The 22,025-nt window shown below is 42.8% G+C and overlaps 1 protein-coding gene across 1 annotated transcript in view; it reads right to left on the bottom strand.

Moving 5' to 3' along the window:
* The window catches only part of CXCL14 (C-X-C motif chemokine ligand 14), a 51,789-nt gene that overhangs the window by 5,580 nt on the left and 24,184 nt on the right, over positions 1 to 22,025 (bottom strand). The window contains exon 3 of the mRNA XM_089681509.1: positions 12,891 to 13,001. Coding sequence (XP_089537635.1) covers positions 12,891 to 13,001 — 111 coding nt within the window. The remainder of the gene's footprint in view (positions 1 to 12,890; positions 13,002 to 22,025) is intronic.

The raw sequence follows: 22,025 nt of genomic DNA, 5'->3' as shown, positions 1-22,025 counted from the left end.
GCTACATACAATAGTGTTGATCATTTTTTTTTTTCCTATTACTTTTTATTAAGTCTTCTAGTATACAAACATTAGAAAATATATTGAGAATACTGTAAAGTTATTCAAAGAGAAATTCAAATAAGGTGTGCCATGCAGGGCCCATTTTTTAGTGTCCATCCAGAAATGGAAAGTGTATGAGAAGGAAATCTTGAAACATGTAAATAGCAGGAGCTGAGGAGAGAACATACTATTATACAAATTTATCGCAAGTACCACTCATTCCAACATTTCACATTTTTCTCAAAAGATGAGCAAGAGTCTGTTCCAATGGCTGATAGTCTTTCGTATTGATAATTGTTAACTTGTGCTAGGACTTCAGAGGGGTTAGGGGCAAGTTCATTTCTCCAATGTCTAGCAATTATCAGTTTGGTTGCTATTAGTATGTGGATAGCAACTATGCAATATAACAGTGGGTATCTATACCCAAATGTAGAATTGCTAGTCCTGGGTCTGGGGGTGTGAACACCCCAGTAATCTCAGCAAGAATACTCCAATAGCTAGTCAAATTCTTACAATTTCAGAAGATGTGGAGGATGGTACCAGTGGGTCTACACTGTCTCCAACAAAGGGAGGATAGAGTAAGGTACAATTTTGCTAGTAGATGTGGAGTTCTGTACCACCGAGCCATTATCTTCTGAGTAAGTTCCCAGTAGTTTATACAGTAGGATGCTATATAGTTGTACCAAAGTGCTATGGCCCATTGTTGAAGGTTAAATGCTTTATTAAGATCTGCTTCCCATAACAACATAGGAGGAGATTTAATAGGTTGATGTTTGTGTTGAAGAACATTGTGCAGTAAGGAGATGCCTTTGTGCTAGAACATCAGCTTTGTGGTGCAGTGCTTTTTTTTTTTTTTGATTTAAGGCTTCTTGCATTAACTGAAATGAATTTAAGTCCCATGGTAAGAAAGCCAAACGATTTGGAAGACCATGGACGTGGAATGAGAATACTGTGTCATATTACGGTAGGTATGATTGTGATATGTATATGGACAAAATAGTATGGGCGTCAAGAGTTCCGGAAGGTAGGTTGGACAAAGTAGTAAGTTATTTAACAGGCGGACCATGAAGTTTGTGCACTTATTGAGCCAACAAAGTAATGAACAAAAAAGTTTAAATGTCGAACATGGATGGAGGTTGTCCAGTGGTAAAAAAACAAAACTGTAAAGACTGGTAGCAATAAAACAAAGCTTTTAAGAAAAGGACATGGATCAGGCAGTATGTACTGCCAATACTTTTCTGGGTCTTGGGTATGGTGAAAGGTACCTCTGGCTCTTGGGGAAGCTGACTGTCACGTACCTGATGGGAGACTGAAATGACGAGGTCGGCCTCACTTGTGTCACTAGCCCTTACCCCGCTGGAGTTGGAACAGAGGGAGTCTAGGACCCAGGCGAACAAGAGTGCCAGTAGTTGTTTGCAGCTCTTGCAGATGATGACCTTGGAAGGCTGATGATCCTCTGATTTTGGCACAGTAGTAGTAGGCAGAGCAGGTTTTGTAGATTGCCAGGCGTGCACCAGAGCAAGGCAGGTAGTGAGGACAAGAGACAGGAGCAGTGTCATGGAATAGCCAGGGTCATCAACAGTCGGGCAGCACAGTACAGAATCAGAAGGAAAAGCCAAGGTCAGGAGCAGAGCCAAAGTCAGGAACCAGTATCAGGAGAACAATCAGAGTCAGGTGAGGAACAAGCCGGGTCAGCAACAAAGGAATCACACATGAACAAGCAGGACACGGGGGAGCTGAAGACCAGTCAGCACTGAACATGAGCAGAGACACTCCTTAAATAGGCCGTCTGATGCCAATCTGCACCATGCGTGTGCGCGATTGTGCATTTCTGCACGCATGCGCACAACCGGCAATTCTATGAAATTCCTATGCGCATGCGCATTTCCGATCGCGATTCATCTTGCCGGAAATCCCTTACATTGCCCCCCCCTTAGGGGCAGCCTCTGGATGTGCACTAGGACTCGTTTTTCAGGGTGAAGATGGAGGTAGGCTTGAACTATCCGTGGGGCATAGACATTAGTGGATGGTTCCCAGGAATTATCCTCTGGTCCATAACCTTTCCATTTAATGAGAAACTGGGTCTGTCCGCCCCTCTTTCTACAATTCAAGATAACATCAACCTCGTATTCTTCATTTCCTTCAACCAGCAGTGGAGCAGGCGCCTCTGGATCTCGACTGGGAAATCCAACTGCAATATGTGGTTTTAGCAAGGAGCAATGAAACACCGGGTGAATCTTCATATTAGCAGGTAGTTTTAATTTAAAAGCTACAGGATTAACTTTTCTCTTGATAGTAAATGGTCCCAGGTATCTTGGACCATGCTTTCTCGAAGGACAATTCAATTTTAGATTTGCAATGGATAACCAGACTTTATCTCCTTGTTTCAGTTTTAAGTTGTCCCTTCTTCTTTTGTCAAAAATTTTTTGTTACTCGCCTGAGCTTTGGAAATATTTTTCTGCAATATATCCCCGTTCCTCCTGAGGAACTCCATCCTTTCTTGTACTTGCGGGACAGCGGGTTCCACTGGTATTTCCGGAAGGAAGGAGGGATGATATCTATAGTTGGAGTAAAAGGGGGATTGCTTAGTAGACGAGTGAATGGAATTATTGTAAGCGAACTCAGCTAACGGAAGGAGAGATACCCAGTCATCCTGTGAATATGAAGACAAGCATCGGAGGTATTGTTCCAAAGTTTGGTTCGTTCTTTCCGTCTGTCCATTTGTTTGTGGGTGATATGCAGCGGAGAAGCGTAATTCAATCTCTAATGCCTCACACAGAGCTTTCCAGAACCTGGATGTAAATTGTACTCCTTGGTCAGATACAATATTAATAGGAACGCCATGCAATCTTACGATCTCTTTGATAAAAGCAGAAGCAGTTTCCGTGGTGGAAGGAGTCCCTTTCAAGGGAATGAAGTTGGCCATCTTTGATAGGTGGTCAACCACTACAAAAATAGTGGTAAATCCTTCCGATCGGGGAAGTTCCACAATAAAATCCATGGAGATCATACTCCAAAGTTTTTCCGGTACGGGCAAAGATTCCAACAGGCCCCAGGTCTTGGCTTTGTCAGACTTGTTTCTAAGGCAAACTGTACAAGACCTCACATAGTCCTGACAATATTTTATTGAGTTTGGCCACCAGAAGGAGCGAGAGACCAAATTTGAGGTCTTGTGGATCCCAAAGTGACCTGCTAAGGGGTGATCGTGACACCTTTTGAAGATAAGAGTCCTGAGTTCTTCGGGCACAAAGATTTGTTCTTTATGAAAATACAGACTGTCCTTTAGCTGAAGATGCATATCTATGGGAGGTGTATGATTATCCACCACTTCTCTTATTTGTGTTACAAGGTCTGTCTGCAGCAGTAAAAAATTCTTGGCTGGCAAAATCGTGTCAGGTTCAGACTGTACAATTGAGTCGGGAAACATACGGGAGAGTGCGTCGGGTTTACCGTTTTTTGATCCAGGACGGTATGTCAAATGGAAGACAAAGTGGGAGAAAAATAGTGCCCATCTTGCTTGTCGTGGCCTTAGGCATTTTGCCGTTTTTAGGTATTCAAGGTTCTTATGGTCTGTGAAGATGAGAATAGGATGGGATGTTCCCTCCAGTAAGTAGCGCCATTCAAGTGCTGCCTTGATGGCTAGCAGCTCTCTGTCTCCCACATCATAGTTCCTTTCAGAGGCATTTAACTTCCTGGAGAAAAATGCAACAGGGTGCAGAAGGGATTTGAGTCCCTGTCTTTGTGACAAGATGGCTCCTACAGCATTCTCAGAAGCATCCACTTCGAGGACAAAGGCTAGAGCAGGGTCTGGGTGCTTCAGGATAGGTGCAGAGGTGAACAAGCTCTTTAATTGCTCAAAGGCTGCTTGGGCCTTGGGAGTCCACTTGAAGGGGATATGTTGCCTGGTGAGCTGTGTTACTGGTACGATGATCCCAGAGAAGTTTTTGATAAATTTCCTGTAGAAATTAGCAAATCCTTTGAAACGCTGAACAGCTTTCCTGTCTCCTGGAACGGGCCACTCCAATGCAGAGTACACTTTTTGGGGGTCCATAGAAATGCTCTCGGGGGTGATCACAAGTCCGAGGAACTGGATAGACTGTCTCTCAAATTCACATTTTTCAGCTTTTGCGTAAAGGTGATGTTGGCGTAATCTATCCAGAGTCTTCTTCACATGATCCCGATGTCTTTCTATTGAACTGGAGAAAACTAAGATGTCATCCAGCTAAACTATTATGAATAGATCCAAATAGTCCCGAAATATATCGTTTACAAGGTGTTGGAAGGTTGCTTGGGCTTTACAGAGACCAAAAGGCATCAGCAGGTTTATCAAAATGCCCGAAGCGAGTTCGGAAGGCTGTCTTCCATTCGTCACCTTCGCGAATTCTAACCAGATTGTAAGCGCTCCTCAGATCCAGTTTTGAGAAGAAACATGCTCCTTGCAGCCTTTGGAATAACTCCGGAATTAGAGGCAGGGGATAACGATTTTTGACCGTTATCTTGTTTAGGTCATGGTAGTCCACACAGGGTCTGAGGGTGTGATCCTTCTCAACAAAGAAAATGCCAGCTCCTGCTGGTGATGTAGAAGGCCGAATAAACCCTTTTTCCAGACTCTCATCCATATAACCCCGGAGGACCTCTAATTCTACTTCGGATAGGGGGTAAATTTGTCCAAAAGGAATTTTGGCGCTGGGCAGGAGCTCAATTGGACAATCATAGGAATGATGAGGAGGAAGAGTATTGGCATTCTTTTTATTAAATATGTCCAGATAATCATGGTAAACAACAGGAACGAGTTTCATGGTCTCGGGATCAGAGTGAATACTAAGAAGAGGGGTTGCACTTGGTTCTTTAGGAATACAGTGGTTCAGACAGTATTCTGAAAAGAAGAGGATTTCTGCAGACAACCAATTGATGGTTGGGTTGTGTGCTCTTAGCCAGGGCATGCCAAAAATAACTGGAAATATCGGTGAAGTAATGATATCCAGACACAGAAATTCCTGGTGTCCCGAGGAGGAGTAGCATAACATTGGCATGGTCTCTTGTGTCACAGGACCAGAACTGATACCGGACCCATCCGCTAGATGAACCGAAAGTCTTCGTGCCTTGGTACAGAACAGAATCCTATTCTTGGTAGCGAAGTTTGCAGCCATGAAACAACTACAAGCACCCAAGTCTATAATGGCCGGGACCGTGATCGTCCTTTCGGCCAGTTGTAGTTGAAGATGGAAGGAGAGATGCGTTCGGCTTGTTCGTTGGGGATGCATCATATAGAACCAGTTGGGAGAGGGCTTATGAGGTCTGATTGGACACGTCACTACATAATGACCTGCGTCACCACAGTAGAGACAGAGATTGAACTTCCGTCGTCGAATACGTTCTGCAGCGGACAACTGTGGTCTTCAAAGGCTCCTCCTAGATGGATTAATATGTTTTCCTTGGTTAATGGGTAACTCTGATGGAACAGCATTCGTAGAGGGCACCGGGATCCCTACTTCTGAACATATCAGAATCTCCCCGTTGGTTTTCTCATCCTGTCTCTCCCGAATCCGACGGTCAATGTGGATCGTCAGGTCTATCAGGTTCTCCAGCCTGGTTGGTACCCCCACTCGGGCAAGCTCATCTTTCAGGGTGTCGGAAAGGCCAAGACGGAACTGGTAGCAGAGAGCAGACTCATTCCATTGAGTATCGGAACTCCAGATGCGGAAATCGGTAACATATTCTTCCACAGGCCTTGCAAAGCATAGATTCAGCGGTTTGACGCAGGAAAGGATCAGCATAGATTTGTGCCATTGCTGTGAAAAAAGAGTCCACCGAAGTTAGAGCCGGATCATGTTGCTCACTAAGGTGGTGTGCCCAGGATTGCGGTTCATTCCTTAGAAGTGTGATGATGAATCCCACTTTGGTGTTTGGTGATGTAAAGGTCTTTGGAAGCAGCGAGAAATATAGCTCGCAGGAGTTATGAAAAGTTCTGAACTTCCTGCGGTCTCCTGTAAAAAAACTTAGGCGTAGGCACCCGGGGTTCCAATAGAGAAGGGGTTCCAAAGATCACACTGGGCTCTGTTTGAGTGGTTGCATCTAAGGCTGCAGTGAGATCTGTGTCTGTGGGGTCATTAGACTCAGTTAGCAGTTGACTCTCCAGATGCTCAGATTGTCTCTGCAAATCTTGCACCAAGTTAAACAAGGCAGATACTGATTGGCAAATGTCCCCCAATGGAGAGGCTTCTCTTTCAGACTCTATCATTGGCTGACTGGTACTGACATGTACCTGATGGGAGACTGAAATGACGAGGTCGGCCTCACTTGTGTCATTAGCCCTGACCCCGCTGGAGTTGGAACAGAGGGAGTCTAGGACCCAAGGGAACAAGAGTGCCAGTAGTTGTTGTTTGCAGCTCTTGCAGATGATGACCTTGGAAGGCTGATGATCCTCTGATTTTGGCACAGTAGTAGTAGGCAGAGCAGGTTTTGTAGATTGCCAGGCATGCACCAGAGCAAGGCAGGTAGTGAGGACAAGAGACAGGAGCAGTGTCATGGAATAGCCAGGGTCATCAACCGTCAGGCAGCATGGTACAGAATCAGAAGGAAAAGCCAGGAAGAGTCAGGTGAGGAACAAGCCGGATCAGCAACAAAGGAATCACACAGGAACAAGCAGGACTCGGGGGGGGGGCTGAAGACCAGTCAGCACTGAACATGAGCAGAGACACTCCTTAAATAGGCCGTCTGGCGCCAATCTTTGCCGTGTGTGTGCACGTGCGCGTAATCGCTCATTTCTGCACGCATGTGCACAACCGGCAATTCTCCTGCGGGAATTCCTATGTGCATGCGCATTTCCGATCGCAATTCGTATTGCTGGAAATCCCTTACACTGACCAAGCTAAAGATACTGTAATTATTAATTGTAAAGAGCCTTGGTGCAGTAGGTATAATGTTCCAGACCCACAAGAGCCAAAGGCCTTCATCTAGAGATCCAATGAAGTGATTAAGCCTTTATAGCGATGCTGATTTTAGATGAATATTGCCACTTATAAACAATTTTGTGGTTTCTCAATGCCTTAGTGATGGTTGTCAAGTGTCTGTTGCTGGATGTGCTGGAAGAAGTCTGGAAGTACTTGAAGTTTAACTGCTTGTTCAGGAAGGTTATCTACGCGACGAAAGGCTTCTAGGATTTTCTCTTTCACCTGAAAAAGTGTATTTGCAGCAGCACATCTCTAGATACCTCAGTTGGTAGAAAGAATGGTTTGGGGACTCTGTGTACCCTGTCGATAGTGAGATCTGAAGGAAACAGTAATGAAATAACCACCTTGAATAAATCTCGAACATAATGAGCAAGTTGGTGTAACTGGATAGACTCGGGTACCCCACAGATTTTTCTACCCAAATGAAACAAACGGCAATAAAACCTAAAAAATGGTATAACCCTTCTTCACTCTAACCAAAAATTATAAAAAATTATATTTTTGCTGGAGTTGTGTCAAAATGAAACGGTTCCTTTTTAAACGTTTAATCCTTTTTACTGCCATGGACAAATTTTACATCCATGGCAGCACATTCCTGTAAACTCTCTGGAATCTATTTACTTCTCTTCAGCTGGCTGTTGGCTTTCTACAGTAGTGGAAGTGATTCAAGTGACTGTAAAGCCTTATCACTTCCACACATGCTGCAAGATGCTTTCACCAATCCCCCCTTCCCCACTGGATCTCATTACCATTTGTCCCTGGTTCAGTTGCCCCTTCTGAGCACATGGAATTTCCATGGCAGTTGTTAGAAAAAATGGAGAATGATCAGGGAACATCTCATATGGTCCTTGCACTGAATGAAGCTGGGAGCAACACATTTCTTGTCACTTCCAAGTTCAGAGCTGTCGTTCCTCAGCTGGTGTCACCGGGAAAGAAGTTGATCAACTACGGACCTGCCAGAAGGTAGGTGCGGTTTGTTTTCTCCACTGCAGGTGGCACTTCAGCCTGGAGAGGAAGTCCAAGAGAACCAACATTTCTCTATGGTTTCCTAGGTCAATGGAGCAGCATTCGGGTTGGTTATGCCCATGTGACCCTCGGATGCCATCTTGGGTCAGCAGGATCTAGTTCAGTCCCCGGGTTTTGGCATTCTTCTGGCACGTGACTAGTGTAGGGAGAGCAACCCTGCTTGTTAGGGAAAGTAACTAGTGGTAGGGAAAGGTTCCTGATGAGGAGGGAAATGGTAGGTACTCGCTGTCTTGAAAAGGAGCTTCCCTCTTGGGACTGGACTGCCCATTCTGCGCTTCACCCTCTGAAACAGATGCTGTTTGCTCCTCTCCTCCTTTACATCTGACTACATTGAACTGTGATTTGTTTCCCCAGAAATGCTCTCCCACCCGGTTGTTTGTAATGTTGGGAATCTGTTTGATGCAAGTTCCAAATTTTACTGCAACCGGACTCTGTGTATTTACTACCCGCAGCACAGTGCAACTTCCCACCTGCCATGTCAATTGTGCTATCACACAAGGGGATTGTCAGCCTCCTTGTTATAGCAAAAAAGTTAAGTGAATAAAATGTTAAGCTTATAAAAGGTACAGCAAATCAACAAATAAAGCAAAACGTGTTTCTACATAGGAAAACAACATTTGCGTCACATATAATAATTGCTGTGAATGTCTAAGTGAGAGCAATAATTCTAGGGACATCATTCATGGTTAACTCTAAATTGACTACCTGTATGGGCTTTTAAAGTTTCACCTCTGGAAAATTTGGGGTACCAAATATTAAACCATTGCACTAATATCATGTAATATGACGTGACATAAAAAAATGTAACTACTACCAGTTTCTCAGCATTAAAGTAAAAAAAATCCCAGTATATACTGTATGCTACTCCTGTCCCCAAACACTTACCTGCTGTCCTTGCCGCCACCTCAGGGGAAGGATCAGTGCTGTTCCCTAAACTTTCTTGATCCAGTGCGCATGTGTAGTAGAGTGATAGTCTCCTGCAGCCATCAGTCAGATTGATGAGAGGAGAAGACAGCAGGGAGGTGACTTTCTGGGTGTTTGTGTGTCTGTGGACACACACAGATTGGTTCAGGAACCTGACAGGGGCACACACACATGTATGTCTCCTTAGCAGCCAAACAGTGAAAGGAGATACCCACAAGCAGGGAGAAGGGAAAAGCGCCCCCCAAAAATACTTTACTGAGCCCAATCTTGATCCAGCACTGTGCTGCTCTCCCACCTCACTAAACAAGGAGGCATCAGTGGGAGCCATTGGCTCCTGCTGCTGTCAAATCCTGTGAGTTAGGGCGAGGCTAAGCCATGCTGCACTGTGTGTGTGTCAATGGACACACATAGCCTGGCTCAGAAGTGAGCCTTCACATGTGCCCCCATAGTAAGTGGCTTGCTATGGGGGCATTTGGAAGGGATGAAAAGCCAGAAGCACTAGCAGGGGACCCCAGAAAAGGCGGAAAACAACAAAAAAAATATTCTGAACCAATGGACTGCAGACACAGTACAGGAAATGACCAGAGACTGTGGACACAGTACAGGAGATGACCAGAGACTGCAGATATACTACAGGAGATGACCAGAGACTGTGGACATAGTACAGGAGATGACCAGAGACTGCGGACACAGTACAGGAGATGACCAGAGACTGCGGACAGTATAGGGAATGACCAAGAGACTGCGGACATAGTACAGGGGATGACCAGAGACTGCGGACAGTACAGGAGATGACCAGAGACTGCGGACAGTACAGGAGATGACCAAAGACTGCGGACAGTACAGGAGATGACCAGAGACTGCAGACATAGTACAGGAGATGACCAGAGACTGCGGACACAGTACAGGAGATGACCAGAGACTGCGGATAGTATAGGGAATGACAAGAGAATGCGAACATAGTACAGGGGATGACCAGAGACTGTGGACAGTACAGGAGATGACCAGAGACTGCGGACAGTACAGGAGATGACCAGAGACTGTGGACAGTACAGGGGATAACCGGAGACTGCGGAAAGTACAGGGGATAACCAAGCGACTGCGGACAGTGCAGGGGATGACCAGAGACTGTGGACAGTACAGGGGATGACCAGAGACTGCGGACAGTGCAGGGGATGACCAGAGACTGCAGACAATGCAGTGGATGACCAGAGACTGCGGACAGTACAGGGGATGACCAGAGACTGCGGACAGTACAGGGGATGACCAAGAGACTGCAGACATAGTACAGGAGATGACCAGAGACAGCGGACAGTACAGGGGATGACCAGAGACTGCAAACACGGTGCAGGAAATGACCAGAGACTGCGGACACGGTGCAGAAAATGACCAGAGACTGCGGACAGTGCAGGAGATGACCAGAGACTGCGGACAGTGCAGGAGATGACCAGAGACTGCGGACAGTGCAGGAGATGACCAGAGACTGCGGACAGTATAGGGGATGACCAGAGACTGCGGACAGTATAGGGGATGACCAGACACTGCAGACAGTACAGGGGATGACTAAGAGAATGCGGACCTTTGGGGATGGAGGGGGAGCGGGTACCTGAATTTGACAGGTACCCGCTCCCACTTCCGCAGCCGGGTGCCCAGTGCGCATGCGCGCGAAGCGCTGCGCTTTGTGATTGGTCCGGCGCCTTCTTGGACCTGTCATGTGTCCCAGAAGACGCCGTACTATTCACAAAGCGCAGCGCTTCTCGCCCATGCGCACTAGGCACCCGGCTGTCAAAGCCAAGAGCCCACACTAAAGATGCCGACGCGGGAAGCCTTCGCAGCGCTGGACCGAGGAACAGGTAAGGTCCTGCTGCAGAGAAGAGACGAGTGGCCGGCCCTGTATTCTGACATGGCGGCGGTGGGAATACCGGACCGTTCGCTCCATAAGACGCACTGACATTTTTCCCCCCTTTTTTTGGGGGAAAAAAGTATGTCTTATGGAGCGAAAAATACGGTAAGTATAACATAACATGCTTATTATTAAAAGCAATAAGAAAAACTTTAGAATCATTTTAAGCAAATCATTTTTTGAGAATCTGTTGCAGAGTTTCTTACCTGGAGATCTAGCCAGTAGCCACTTCTTCTTGCATGCAGACACCGCTAAGTCACTGCCACACTATTACTGACAATAGTTTCAGCCTACTGTGGGAGATGCTTCAATTGTCTGTTGGGCTTTCTGATAAAACTGATAGGTAGCCCAGAGGAAAACCAAAAGGAACATACAGGAAGGCTTACAGCTCTGTGGCTAATTATGAGGCATCTGAACTGCATTGTCAACCTGCAGCAGGAAATACCGTTACTAGCAAGATCTCCAAGTGAAAACTCTGCAACTATCCCCAACAACAACATGCTTAAAACATTCAGTGAGGCATGTTGCCAAAATTACTGAAAAATAGATTTACGTAAAATTCAAAGAGAAGGCTCCACAATATGCATATGAATACCTCTATTAGCTGAAGAAGTCTCTCCTTTGCTTTACCTTGATATAGTTTTACCTTGTTAATGGGGATAACCTGATATGTAAGAACTCAAATAGCTGTCTGTTGTATCACCTTTTTCTGAGATTTTGCTTTGTAACTAAGGCATTTGAGTTGATTTACTAAAGGACTGGAAACTTGACGTAACTTAGTGAATAAAGTGTTTACATGCTTATCTGATACACTAAACATTTTCTTACTTTAGTAACTCAACCCCAGAATCTTTCTAAATAAAGACATGCCATCAAGAATTTAGCCTTGACATACTGATATGTAGTATGGTAAAGGTTCTTTTGTTCCTAATTTAACCTCTAATGTTTCAATATGTACTCACACGTCTTCATGCCAGTGTTAGCCTCATATAAATGTGGGGCCCGGTTTTCTCTATCCTCCCTTCCTCCAAACACCGGAAAAGTATTTTGCTTGCCCATTTCAAAACTAACATTGCTTTTTCCATATTAAACTGATAAATAATGGACAACGACCAATGCAGTTACTGGCTGCTGTATGGTATAAACATGATGCATGAACAGATTAGTATTGGTATTTGTTCAGATATCAAACGGAGAATACTAGTCAAACAGAATGGTCTACTCACACATAGCTGTATATGCAATGCATATGCAATTTGAGTGAAAAAGCACTCAAGGGACTTGAAAGGGACACAAAAGCAAGTAGATCGATATAGTGTGTGACTAATGTCTAGTTGGGGCATAGCCCCTTTTTCAAACAGACAATACAGTCTATGCCATCATTACCATCTTTCATGCAACTCATATATTTATTCAGGGCATTACAAGAATGATTTGTTAGATATGGCCTACCCAAACAAATCAAATATATATCATATTTATATTTTTAACCTGCCTGCTCACCCCAGTGTCCCCTTTAAAAGTTCTTAACGCTCAGGGGGGCAGGAAGGATTGACAATCATGTGACCACTGTTATTGGCTGTCAAAGGAGCTGAAACCAGTCCTGCCGGCTACCAGTGTTTAGTTGTGACAGAGTGGTTTTCGGCAGCTTTGTCTTTGTGCTGGGAGTATGCGGTGAGCATGCTCCCAACACATAAATGTTGCCCACTCAGCGGCGCATGTGTGATGTGTGGGCGTTAAAGCCCACCTTTTTGCCACCGCACACGTGTGACTGGGGTGTTAAACTCGCAACACATTTTATGGGGTTAAACTTGCAAATATTTGTTTTGAAGCATAAAACACATATTTCAACACTGCAGCCTCTAAGGTAGAGAGCTATTTTCTGGTATTTTCATTAGAGTTGAAAGAGTTCATTAATCTTCCTTCATGTAGCTGTCATACCAAATATAAAGCATATTCAAAGTGAGAACGTTTATTGGAAAAAAATATACATATACATTATATATCTCTGTATTGTTTGATATTTGTTTTATCACCCATACCTGCTCTTTTCTTTCCATATTGTGTACCATTTAAGGAACTTCTTAGTACTGTGTAGTTTAGGGTGCAAGCAATACTGTTGTCCTCTAAGTCGTGAAACATGCATGGTCACACTAAAAGAGAACACAAAAACAAATACATATGTGATTAATCATTATTCAGTATATTTTATATATAAATTGATAGCTTTGTGCTATAGAAAATCAGAAATGTTTAAGTTGCAAAAAAACACGGGGTCTACAGTTAATGGAAGGCAGATAGAAAATACACAAATGAATAAGGCTCTGTAATCCTGAACATACCCTTAAGGGCTTGTTTAAACTATCTGACCACTGTTATTTTGCACTGGATAAATGCAGGTTACCACTAGGGTGTGAAGTGTGGTGGGATGAGCTGTGTAAAAATGCAGCACGTCTGCATTTTTCCACAGCACACTAGATGCTGTTTTGCAGTGACATGAATGATGTGTCAGTACGTGAAACCTAAAAAAGAACCTAAAGAAGAAAAATAAATGGAGCCAGCACTGTCACTAGCTTCACAGTAAAACATTTTAGCGTTTTGTGAATGAATAGACTTCAAGTACCTCCTTTGCGGTTCATGGCTTGTAGTACTCAATGAACCATCATAGCACTGGTGAGCATCATCATAGTTCATTAATTCTTCCTGGGTTGAAGTAACTGCCTTCCCCTATCGAGGTGCAGAATGACCGCTATACTGACAGTCTGTAGGATCCTGATATTTCACCCATGATCTTCTGATCATAGGTGTAATGCTTTCCAAGTTCCCAGGAAAAAAAAAAAATTGTAAATGAACTTATCACTTGCCAACTGTTCTCTAGCCAAAAGATGGCTACAGCATGGGCATCTATTTCTGGGAGGGCATCTGTAGTGCGAGGAGACGTTTCACCATACTGTCAGATGGAGGAGGGGTGGCTGGCGCGGCTGCAGTTATGGGGAAAAAAATGGGTGGAACATGTAACATGTTCCCAAAGGTGAACATATCCTTTAACCACTTCCAGTCCGGACACTTTTACCCCCTTCCTGTCCAGGGCAATTTTCAGCTTTCAGCACTATCACACTTTGAATGAAAATTGCGCGGTCATGCAACACTGTACCCATATGAATTTTTTACCATTTTTTTGAGACAGATAAAACTTTATTTTGGTGGTATTTATTCACCGCTGGGATTTTTATTTTTTTTGCTATGTAAATGAAAATGTCCAAAAAGTTTGAAAAAAAGTGTTTTCCTTATAAAATTTGGCAAATAAATAATATTTCAACATAAATCCTGGCCAAAATTTACTCCGTTATCTTTTTAGTAAAAAAAAAAAAATAAGCCAAATTAGTTTTTAACCAAAAATTATAATTTTTAAAAATTTGTTTTACATTTTTATTTTTTTTATATTATTTTATTTTTATTTTTTTTACATACTGTCACCCTAGCAGTACAGTGTCACAATGGTGACAACTGTACTACTTTTGGGGGTGTGATGAAAATTTTTTTTTTTTTTACACTGATTGCTTTTACACCCATATAGGGTGTAAAAGCAATCATTTCTCTTTCTCTCTGTCTGCATTCTTGCAGCCATTGAGAACTACTGAGTGAGCTGTGATTGGTCACAGCTTGTCACATGGTACAAGGCTGTTGTGAATAGCCTTGTACCATGTAACCTCTGTGATCATTCACAGATTTCACACGTAGTAAGCAATGATGTCAGAAGTGACATCTTGCTTACTACTTTGCATGTGATCACTGATTGGCCAATCAGTGATCACATGATCGGGACCTCGTACAGATGTCTCGTCCGACGATCGGTGTTTCACTGTGTCCGGAGGACACAGCGGGCACCGGATCGCGGTGCTGCGCGCTCCCGAGGAGCGCGCACAAGCAGGGTGCGGGGAGGCCGTTTATAAATGGCCACCCAACCCTGCAGTGCCACCGTCCGGCCGTTTATATACAACGGCCGGACGGGAGGTGGTTAAGCTATAATGTGCTAGCATACAGCATACTAACACATTATGACAGACTTACCTATAGAACGCACCAGCTACACTGCTGACAGGAATTCCATCCTCACTGGGCCTTCCTTTGGGGTTCATGGGCTCCAGTCATTTGATTGGCTGTGCCAAGATGACATAATTTCTGCGCATGTGCACTGGAGTCATGGCCATGACACAGAGCTCTGAAGGGACAGCATAAGTATGCCGTACCTTCAGAGCGATGTCACTGGCTGCTGCTGACTGGAATATCTCTAAAATGATGCACGTTAAGGAGGGATTCATTTTACCTACAGGTAAGCATTTTTATAAGCTTACCTGTAGGTAAAAATTGGAAAAGCTTTACACTCATTGGCTCCTTCTCTACATCATTTTTTCCAGGCTTGCAGCTCTTGAAACTAAGCTGTGGTGATGTAAATTGGCCCCTCCTACAGGCTTGGAATGTTTGGAATGGAAAACGTTTATTGAAAACTAAGTGTAGCAAGGTGATCAGAGAAGTAATTGGTTGTTGAGAGAATATATTATTTATCAGATTATACGTCATCTTTAAAGTGAAATGTAAGCCAAAGCTGATGATTATGGTGAAATCTAACATTTTATGGACTGCACCAAGTGTGTCTCATAATATTTTGGAGTTTTGTGCTTACATGCATTGGCAATGGTACATTACACTGGTGTTTCCCAACTTCACCCATCGCGGACAATGAACATCCAGATTTCCATGCAAGAGGAGAAGTGTGATAACTGCAAATTTTAATGGAGACCCAAACTGAAGGCAATATGTAGGCTGCTAATGGCGAACTCATTCTAAAAAGCCTAGTTGCCTATCTTTGCTGTAATTCTTTTTTTCTCTGCTTTAATCCCTATGATAGCAATTGGCATACTAGATCTGGTTCAGTAACCCAGAAAGTTAAAAAAAAAATAAAAAATACAGAAATAGTTGTCAGTGATGGCAGTCTCCATACAGTATTTCTCTTTGTACAGGTTTTCTTTTAGAATTTCTTCAATAATTACTTTGCCTTAGAGCATGTGATAGAACTCTGGGTGGCTTTTGATACTGTAGGTTAAGAAACATCACTGTGATCAAAAATAAATATATCTTACTTTTACCAAAAAAGCACGCTATGCTGACCCATATGGGTGTAACACTGTACATTGGAGGTCGCTAAGGTTTTCTCAGAAGCCCGTCTCACTACCTGCCCCCTGGATCCTGTCCCTTCACAACTACTATGATCACCCTCTTCTTCCATCCTATGCTCCCTCACTCACATCTTCAATCTCTCCCTCTCTAACGGTGCCTTCTCCTCCCCTCTAAAGCATGCACACATCACTCCCATACTTAAAAAGCCCTCCCTGGACCCCACCAACCTGAACAACTTAAGACCCATCTCTCTGCTCTCGTTTACCTCTAAACTCTTACAACGCTTAGTCTACAATCGCCTGAGCTCCTACCTCACTGACAACAACCTTCTTGACCCTTTACAGTCTGGTTTTTGCTCATTACACTCCACTGAAACTGGCCTACTAAAAGTCACTAATGATCTACTAACTGCTAAAACCAATGGCCACTACTTCGTACTCTTACTACTTGACCTCTCCGTGGCTTTTGATACTGTTGACCATCCCCTCCTCCTCAAAAAAAACTCCACTCTCTTGGCCTCCGAGACTCTGCTCTCTCCTGGTTCTCCTCCTACCTATCCCTGCGCTCCTTCAGGGTTACCTATAACTCTGGCTCCTCCTCTCCACTCCCTCTTTCTGTAGGGGTCCCTCAAGGTTCCGTCCTTGGACCCCTACTCTTCTCCATCTACACCTCCTCCCTTGGTCACTTGATAAACTCCCATGGCTTTAATTACCATCACTATGCTGATGACACACAAATCTATCTTTCTACCCCTCACCTCACCCCTTCAGTCTCCTCTCGCATTACTAACCTAATAAGTGACAAATCGGCATGGATGTCACTCCACTTCCTCTAATTCAGTCTTTCCAAAACTGAGCTCTTAGTATTCTCTCCAGCCTGTGCCTCCTCCCCTGACTTCACTCCCTTGTTATCTCTCGCCTTGATTACTGCAACTCCCTCCCCTTTGGCCTACCTCATCACAGGCGATCCCCTCTTCAGTCTATCATGAATGCTGCTGCCAGACTCCTTACTAGCTGTTCTATATCTGCCACCCATCTCTACCAGTCCCTCCACTGACTTCCCATTGCCCAACTGATAAAATTAAAAACGATACCATATAAAGCCATTTATAACTCTGCCCCAAATTAAATCACCAATCTTGTCTCCAAATATCACCCAAACCGTACTCTCCGCTCCTCGCAAGACCTCCTGCTCTCTAGCTCCCTTGTCTCCTCCTCCCATGCTCGTCTCCAGGACTTCTCCAGAGCTTCCCCCATCCTCTAGAACTCTCTAACCCAGTTTATCAGACTATCGCCAACTCTGCTCACTTTTAGGCGATCTCTGAAAACTTATCTCTTAAGGGAAGCCTATCCTGCCCTTAGCTAATAATGGAATCTTCTACTCCTCCTACTAGTCCATCCCCCACAGTTACTACCTTTTGTACCACTAGCCCCTACCTCCTAGATTGTAAGCTCCAAGGAGCAGGGCCCACCTAACCCTCTTGTATTGAACTGTATTGTTGCTGTATGGTCTCCCGGTATATTGTTGAGCAAACTGTTGGCGCTATATAAATCCTGTATAATAATAATAAATAACATTGCTACTGTGAATGCAGATTTGTATTTATCCACAAGATGGCAGTGTCCATTAATTTATTTGCCACAGCCTTAATACAGGTGCACAGAGACTTCTGGGAATTGTATGCTAAAAGCAGAACTCTCCATACAGTTACTAAACCCACAACAGTAAAATCAGTCTGTATATGAAGTAAAGCATGTTTGTTATGCTCACTGTGGAACCCCTAAGGGGTTAATCCTCTGTATTGTGTAAAAAAGGTTGTTTGATCCTTTCTTCTCTGCCCCTCCTCTTGTTGAAATGGCCACCTAATACAGACTGAATCCATGGTCACATATACATGCTTGGTTTGGTGTATATTGCTAGAGAGGTTTTGTTTTTTTGACTTTACAGAGTGCATGTGATCAGCACAGGGTCAATCAGCACTGTCTAGATTAGAGGGTCAGGGGGTTTCACGTCCTCCTAGAGCAGAAAGAAAACTTCTCCTACAAGCTTTAACCAGTGCTCTGCTGAAGTCACAAGACTGCTCTAACTGCTGATGAGAAAAGGTATTTAACAGTTTATATTTACTAAAATAACTGCATTACCATGTTCTGTGTACTGTGGGAGACCAGATATACTGAATGCAGGGTCCTGGGTTTAGTAACTGTTTAAGCTGAGATTGAATTATAGCATCCATGAGTATTCACCAAGGGGTATATAAGAGAAAAAGTCCAGGAAGATGCGAAAGAGTTGAAGAGAGATTGTGTAAGAGGATCTGATTGGGCTGGAGTTCACAGAAAGGCTAGAGATGCTTAAGGGACCACTGTTAAGCCGATTATCGAGTGAAAGAGGCAACCCTGAGGAGACCTGATGGCCGCAGGAACGCAAGGATCAACGTCATTACAGCCGCGTCTCCCTTTAGAAGGGGGCCGCCGACCACCAGATGCTCTTTATTTACCTGGTTGCTACCTAGGTTTGGGTGAGAAGGTCGCTGACCCACACATCATCAGATTTAGTAATGTTTTAGACTGTGTGCATTCAGGTTCCCCCAATTCTTAGAGACATTTTTCTGCCCTTCTTGTGTGATAAGTACTTTCCCCTGATGAAGCCACGTGACCCGGTGGTGAAACGTGCAGGGGAGGGGCTCTGAAGTCACATCGCTTAAAAGCAAAGCAAGTATACTGCCGTTTTGAAAAACACACTGTGGATTCAAATATCAACATCTTAAAGTGATTTTAACTTGTAATATATGTGAGTGCAACACTTTATTTAATAAATAATTTAAAAAGTAGATAAGGCACTATATTTTTTATTATTACATTTCATGGCACTTATACCTATGGAGGAATATTCCTAAGAAAGCGAGGAGACCCCTAGTGGGAAGAGGGATAACTCCATCCATCCATCCATCCCCAGGAAAGAGGGATAATCTCATCTACCACCAAGTTCATTTAAAGGGACACAAGCTTTATATGATCTCACTTAACAGTTTGGTCATATACGCCAGGTGAGAGCACAACTGGTGAAGGTGTACACTATTTTTATGATTGGTGGACTGCATGCTATTTACTTTGTATCACACTATTTATTAGAAGAAATGCCAAAGTCACGGATTAATTAAGGACATGTACGCAGCAGCAGTGTGATTGCATTGTCACTTTTTAATTTGATGCTGGACTATTATTTATTTTCATATACAAATTTGATATAATTTGTATTGCATTTGTTAGTGGAGAGCGACACTATTTTTTACTAGATTTTCTATGACACAATGGTATTAGTATGTGTAAAGTGTAGGCGACCCACATATTATAATATTTTTTATCATTCTATATATACACATATTTCAATACAATATTGCTTTGTACACCATTTTAGCATCATTCACAATATTTAATTATTTATTAACACTTTATATACACCATAGTAGCACACAAGACCACACATTTTAGTATTCTTTTTAATGCACTTTTGACATTAAAAAGAAGCTGGACACTGAGGAGCTGTGCTTTCTCAAAATTTTAATAAAAACTATTGGAAAATAAAGAAGCTGGAATCTGACTGAAAGGTAGGTTTAGCATGCTATGCTATTCCTATATGGGACAGTGTGCTTTTTGGTAAAGGTGAACTTAATTTTAAATATATTGTTTAATAGCCACAAAAGATATGATTTCACTTTTCATATGAATTTACCAAATGCCTTTCCAAATCATTTATTACCCTATGACATCACCACTGTGCTGTAAATAGCCTGTACAGAAAGCAGAGCTGTGGGTGAAACCCAGCAGGCCCGCCCACTATAGACTTCCTACAGAAGCTCCAGGGTGGGTGGTAAATACAAGACCAGATACCCTGCTCAAGAAGATAGAGTAGCAGTGACCAGTCTTTATTACAGGAAGCTTGGGCATGGAGGCAAGGTTTCACAAACGGTTACTACACAGATCTGGAAGAAATACACAAAGCTCACTAAGATTAAAATAGAAATACACATGACTCTTGTAGGTATTCAATATGTGCTTATCCTGGAGTTCAGGATTAATTAGTCAGTATAATCAAAGTACAAAGAAAATACAAAGAGTAGAGGAAGTTATCAGCTGACAAGATTTTTAGCAAAATGACCGGTATTTTGCATGGATGAGATATAAGAAAATGCGTTCAATGGTATATTTAACTGGCCAAAGGGACCAAATAAGAGGTTCAGTTGTTAGGATTTGCATATTCTTTTAAATATTTTAATTGTGAGGAAAATTCCAACACAAACCATTATAGAAAAAATCATGATAATATGTAAAAAGATATGCATTAGGAATCAGAAAGCGTAATTTGTGTTAAATCAGAATACTTCATAATACTGTTGTTAATTAGCTGCACAGCTCTGGGTCGCAGCTATTTGGAAAAAGCTAAAATGTGATATTCTTAGACTTTTAGTAGGTTAAGTGAACCAAAGACAATCTGCTGACACTAAAGGTGAAATGTCCCTCTCAGTAACACATCTCTGTTACAGAAGAACAAAGAGGTAACATGTAAATGAGTGTAAACAGAGACACATCTGCTTAGATGCACAGACAGGTGAATTCAGCTTAGCTGGCTTTCACCGCCTAGTGTATCTTTTTCACAAGCAACCTTTTTTTTACCTATAAATCACATTCTTTATTAGACTGAGTTTCTTACAAATGTCTCTATGAATGCAAGGATGACCTATTTTGTGAACATTTCCATAACTGAACCTCCCAAACAGTTAATAGATATGCATTACATAAACTAGCTTGTGTAAAAGGGTTTTAATAACATCCTTCTAATCCTAGAGAAGAAATCTACCACCGTTTGCATTCACGATTTCTGATGGAAACGCCCATGAGTGCAGAATAAAGATGCGAGTAGGCATACAAAAAAATCAGAGCACACATAGAGCTGTTGTGTTATGTTGTGGTGGACACTGTTGGGAGACCTTGTTTGCCACATGGTGGAATTTATGCTCTGTGTAGAAGCAGTGGTCTCTCTTGAGGTCCGACACTCATCCCTGCTAATTCGGTGCTAGAGATCTCCTGAAGCACCTGAAATGTATTTTACTAATTTAAACTGAAAATTTTAACGCAAAACTAAACACATATTCCAAATCGGTATAAAATACCATGTTTTACTGGACAGAGATTTGTATGCATTGTGAGAAAATGTATTCTTTAGGATGTGGAATACAAGCCTGGAGTTACTATTAGGCATTGTAGGCATATGTATACAAGCAGCAGAGACAAAGAGGTGGCTTTGCCCTGTATAAATATTGGTCACCCATTTTTTTTCCATTATCATTAGGAATGGTCACATTCACAATATCACAATATTTTAAGCCATGTTAGGGTCAGGAAAACAAGAGAATGTGTTGGAAAATAAGAAAAAGAAAAAAGTATTCCTAGTAGATAGGTGTTAGGCCAGCCATAGACAAATTAATATTTGGCTGGATTTTTATCTATGTACTGTATAGGCAAGCTGATTGTATTTAAGTTGATAGACTTCAGTACAACTAGCCTGTCAGGTTCTTTTCGTTCATTCACTGCTGTCAGCTATAGCTGTCAGAAGACAATAGACCAGTGGGAGGGATTCCCTCACCAACACTAGTTAAAGAAGAAAATTGCATAATATATGGCCTGTCTTAGTTTGAACACCAAGGTTGTGCCTGCAGGCTCCAGCATTGTCTCAGTACACTAAAATAAACTACAATTTTCTTACTGATTTCACACCCAGCGTCTTCTTGTGCCATCCCTTTAGTGGGTATATTTTTTATTTATGTATTTATTTCAGGTACTTATATAGCTAATCATCATATCTATTATTATATGTATGTAGTTCACATTTTCTTTTGGAATTCCTAGGAATTTATCTTTGCCTCTAGTCATGCCCTAGATTTCACAAACACAGCAATGTGGTATGTTGATTTTTCTGTAGTTCTGTGTAGTTATAGTTAGGAA

Source organism: Staurois parvus, unplaced genomic scaffold, assembly GCF_062004578.1.
Source record: "Staurois parvus isolate SC_StPar_1 unplaced genomic scaffold, SC_StPar_1.0 ptg000268l, whole genome shotgun sequence".
Lineage (NCBI taxonomy): Eukaryota > Metazoa > Chordata > Amphibia > Anura > Ranidae > Staurois > Staurois parvus.
Note: the sequence above shows the minus strand (reverse complement) of the source record. Positions and strands in the feature narration are given on the sequence as shown.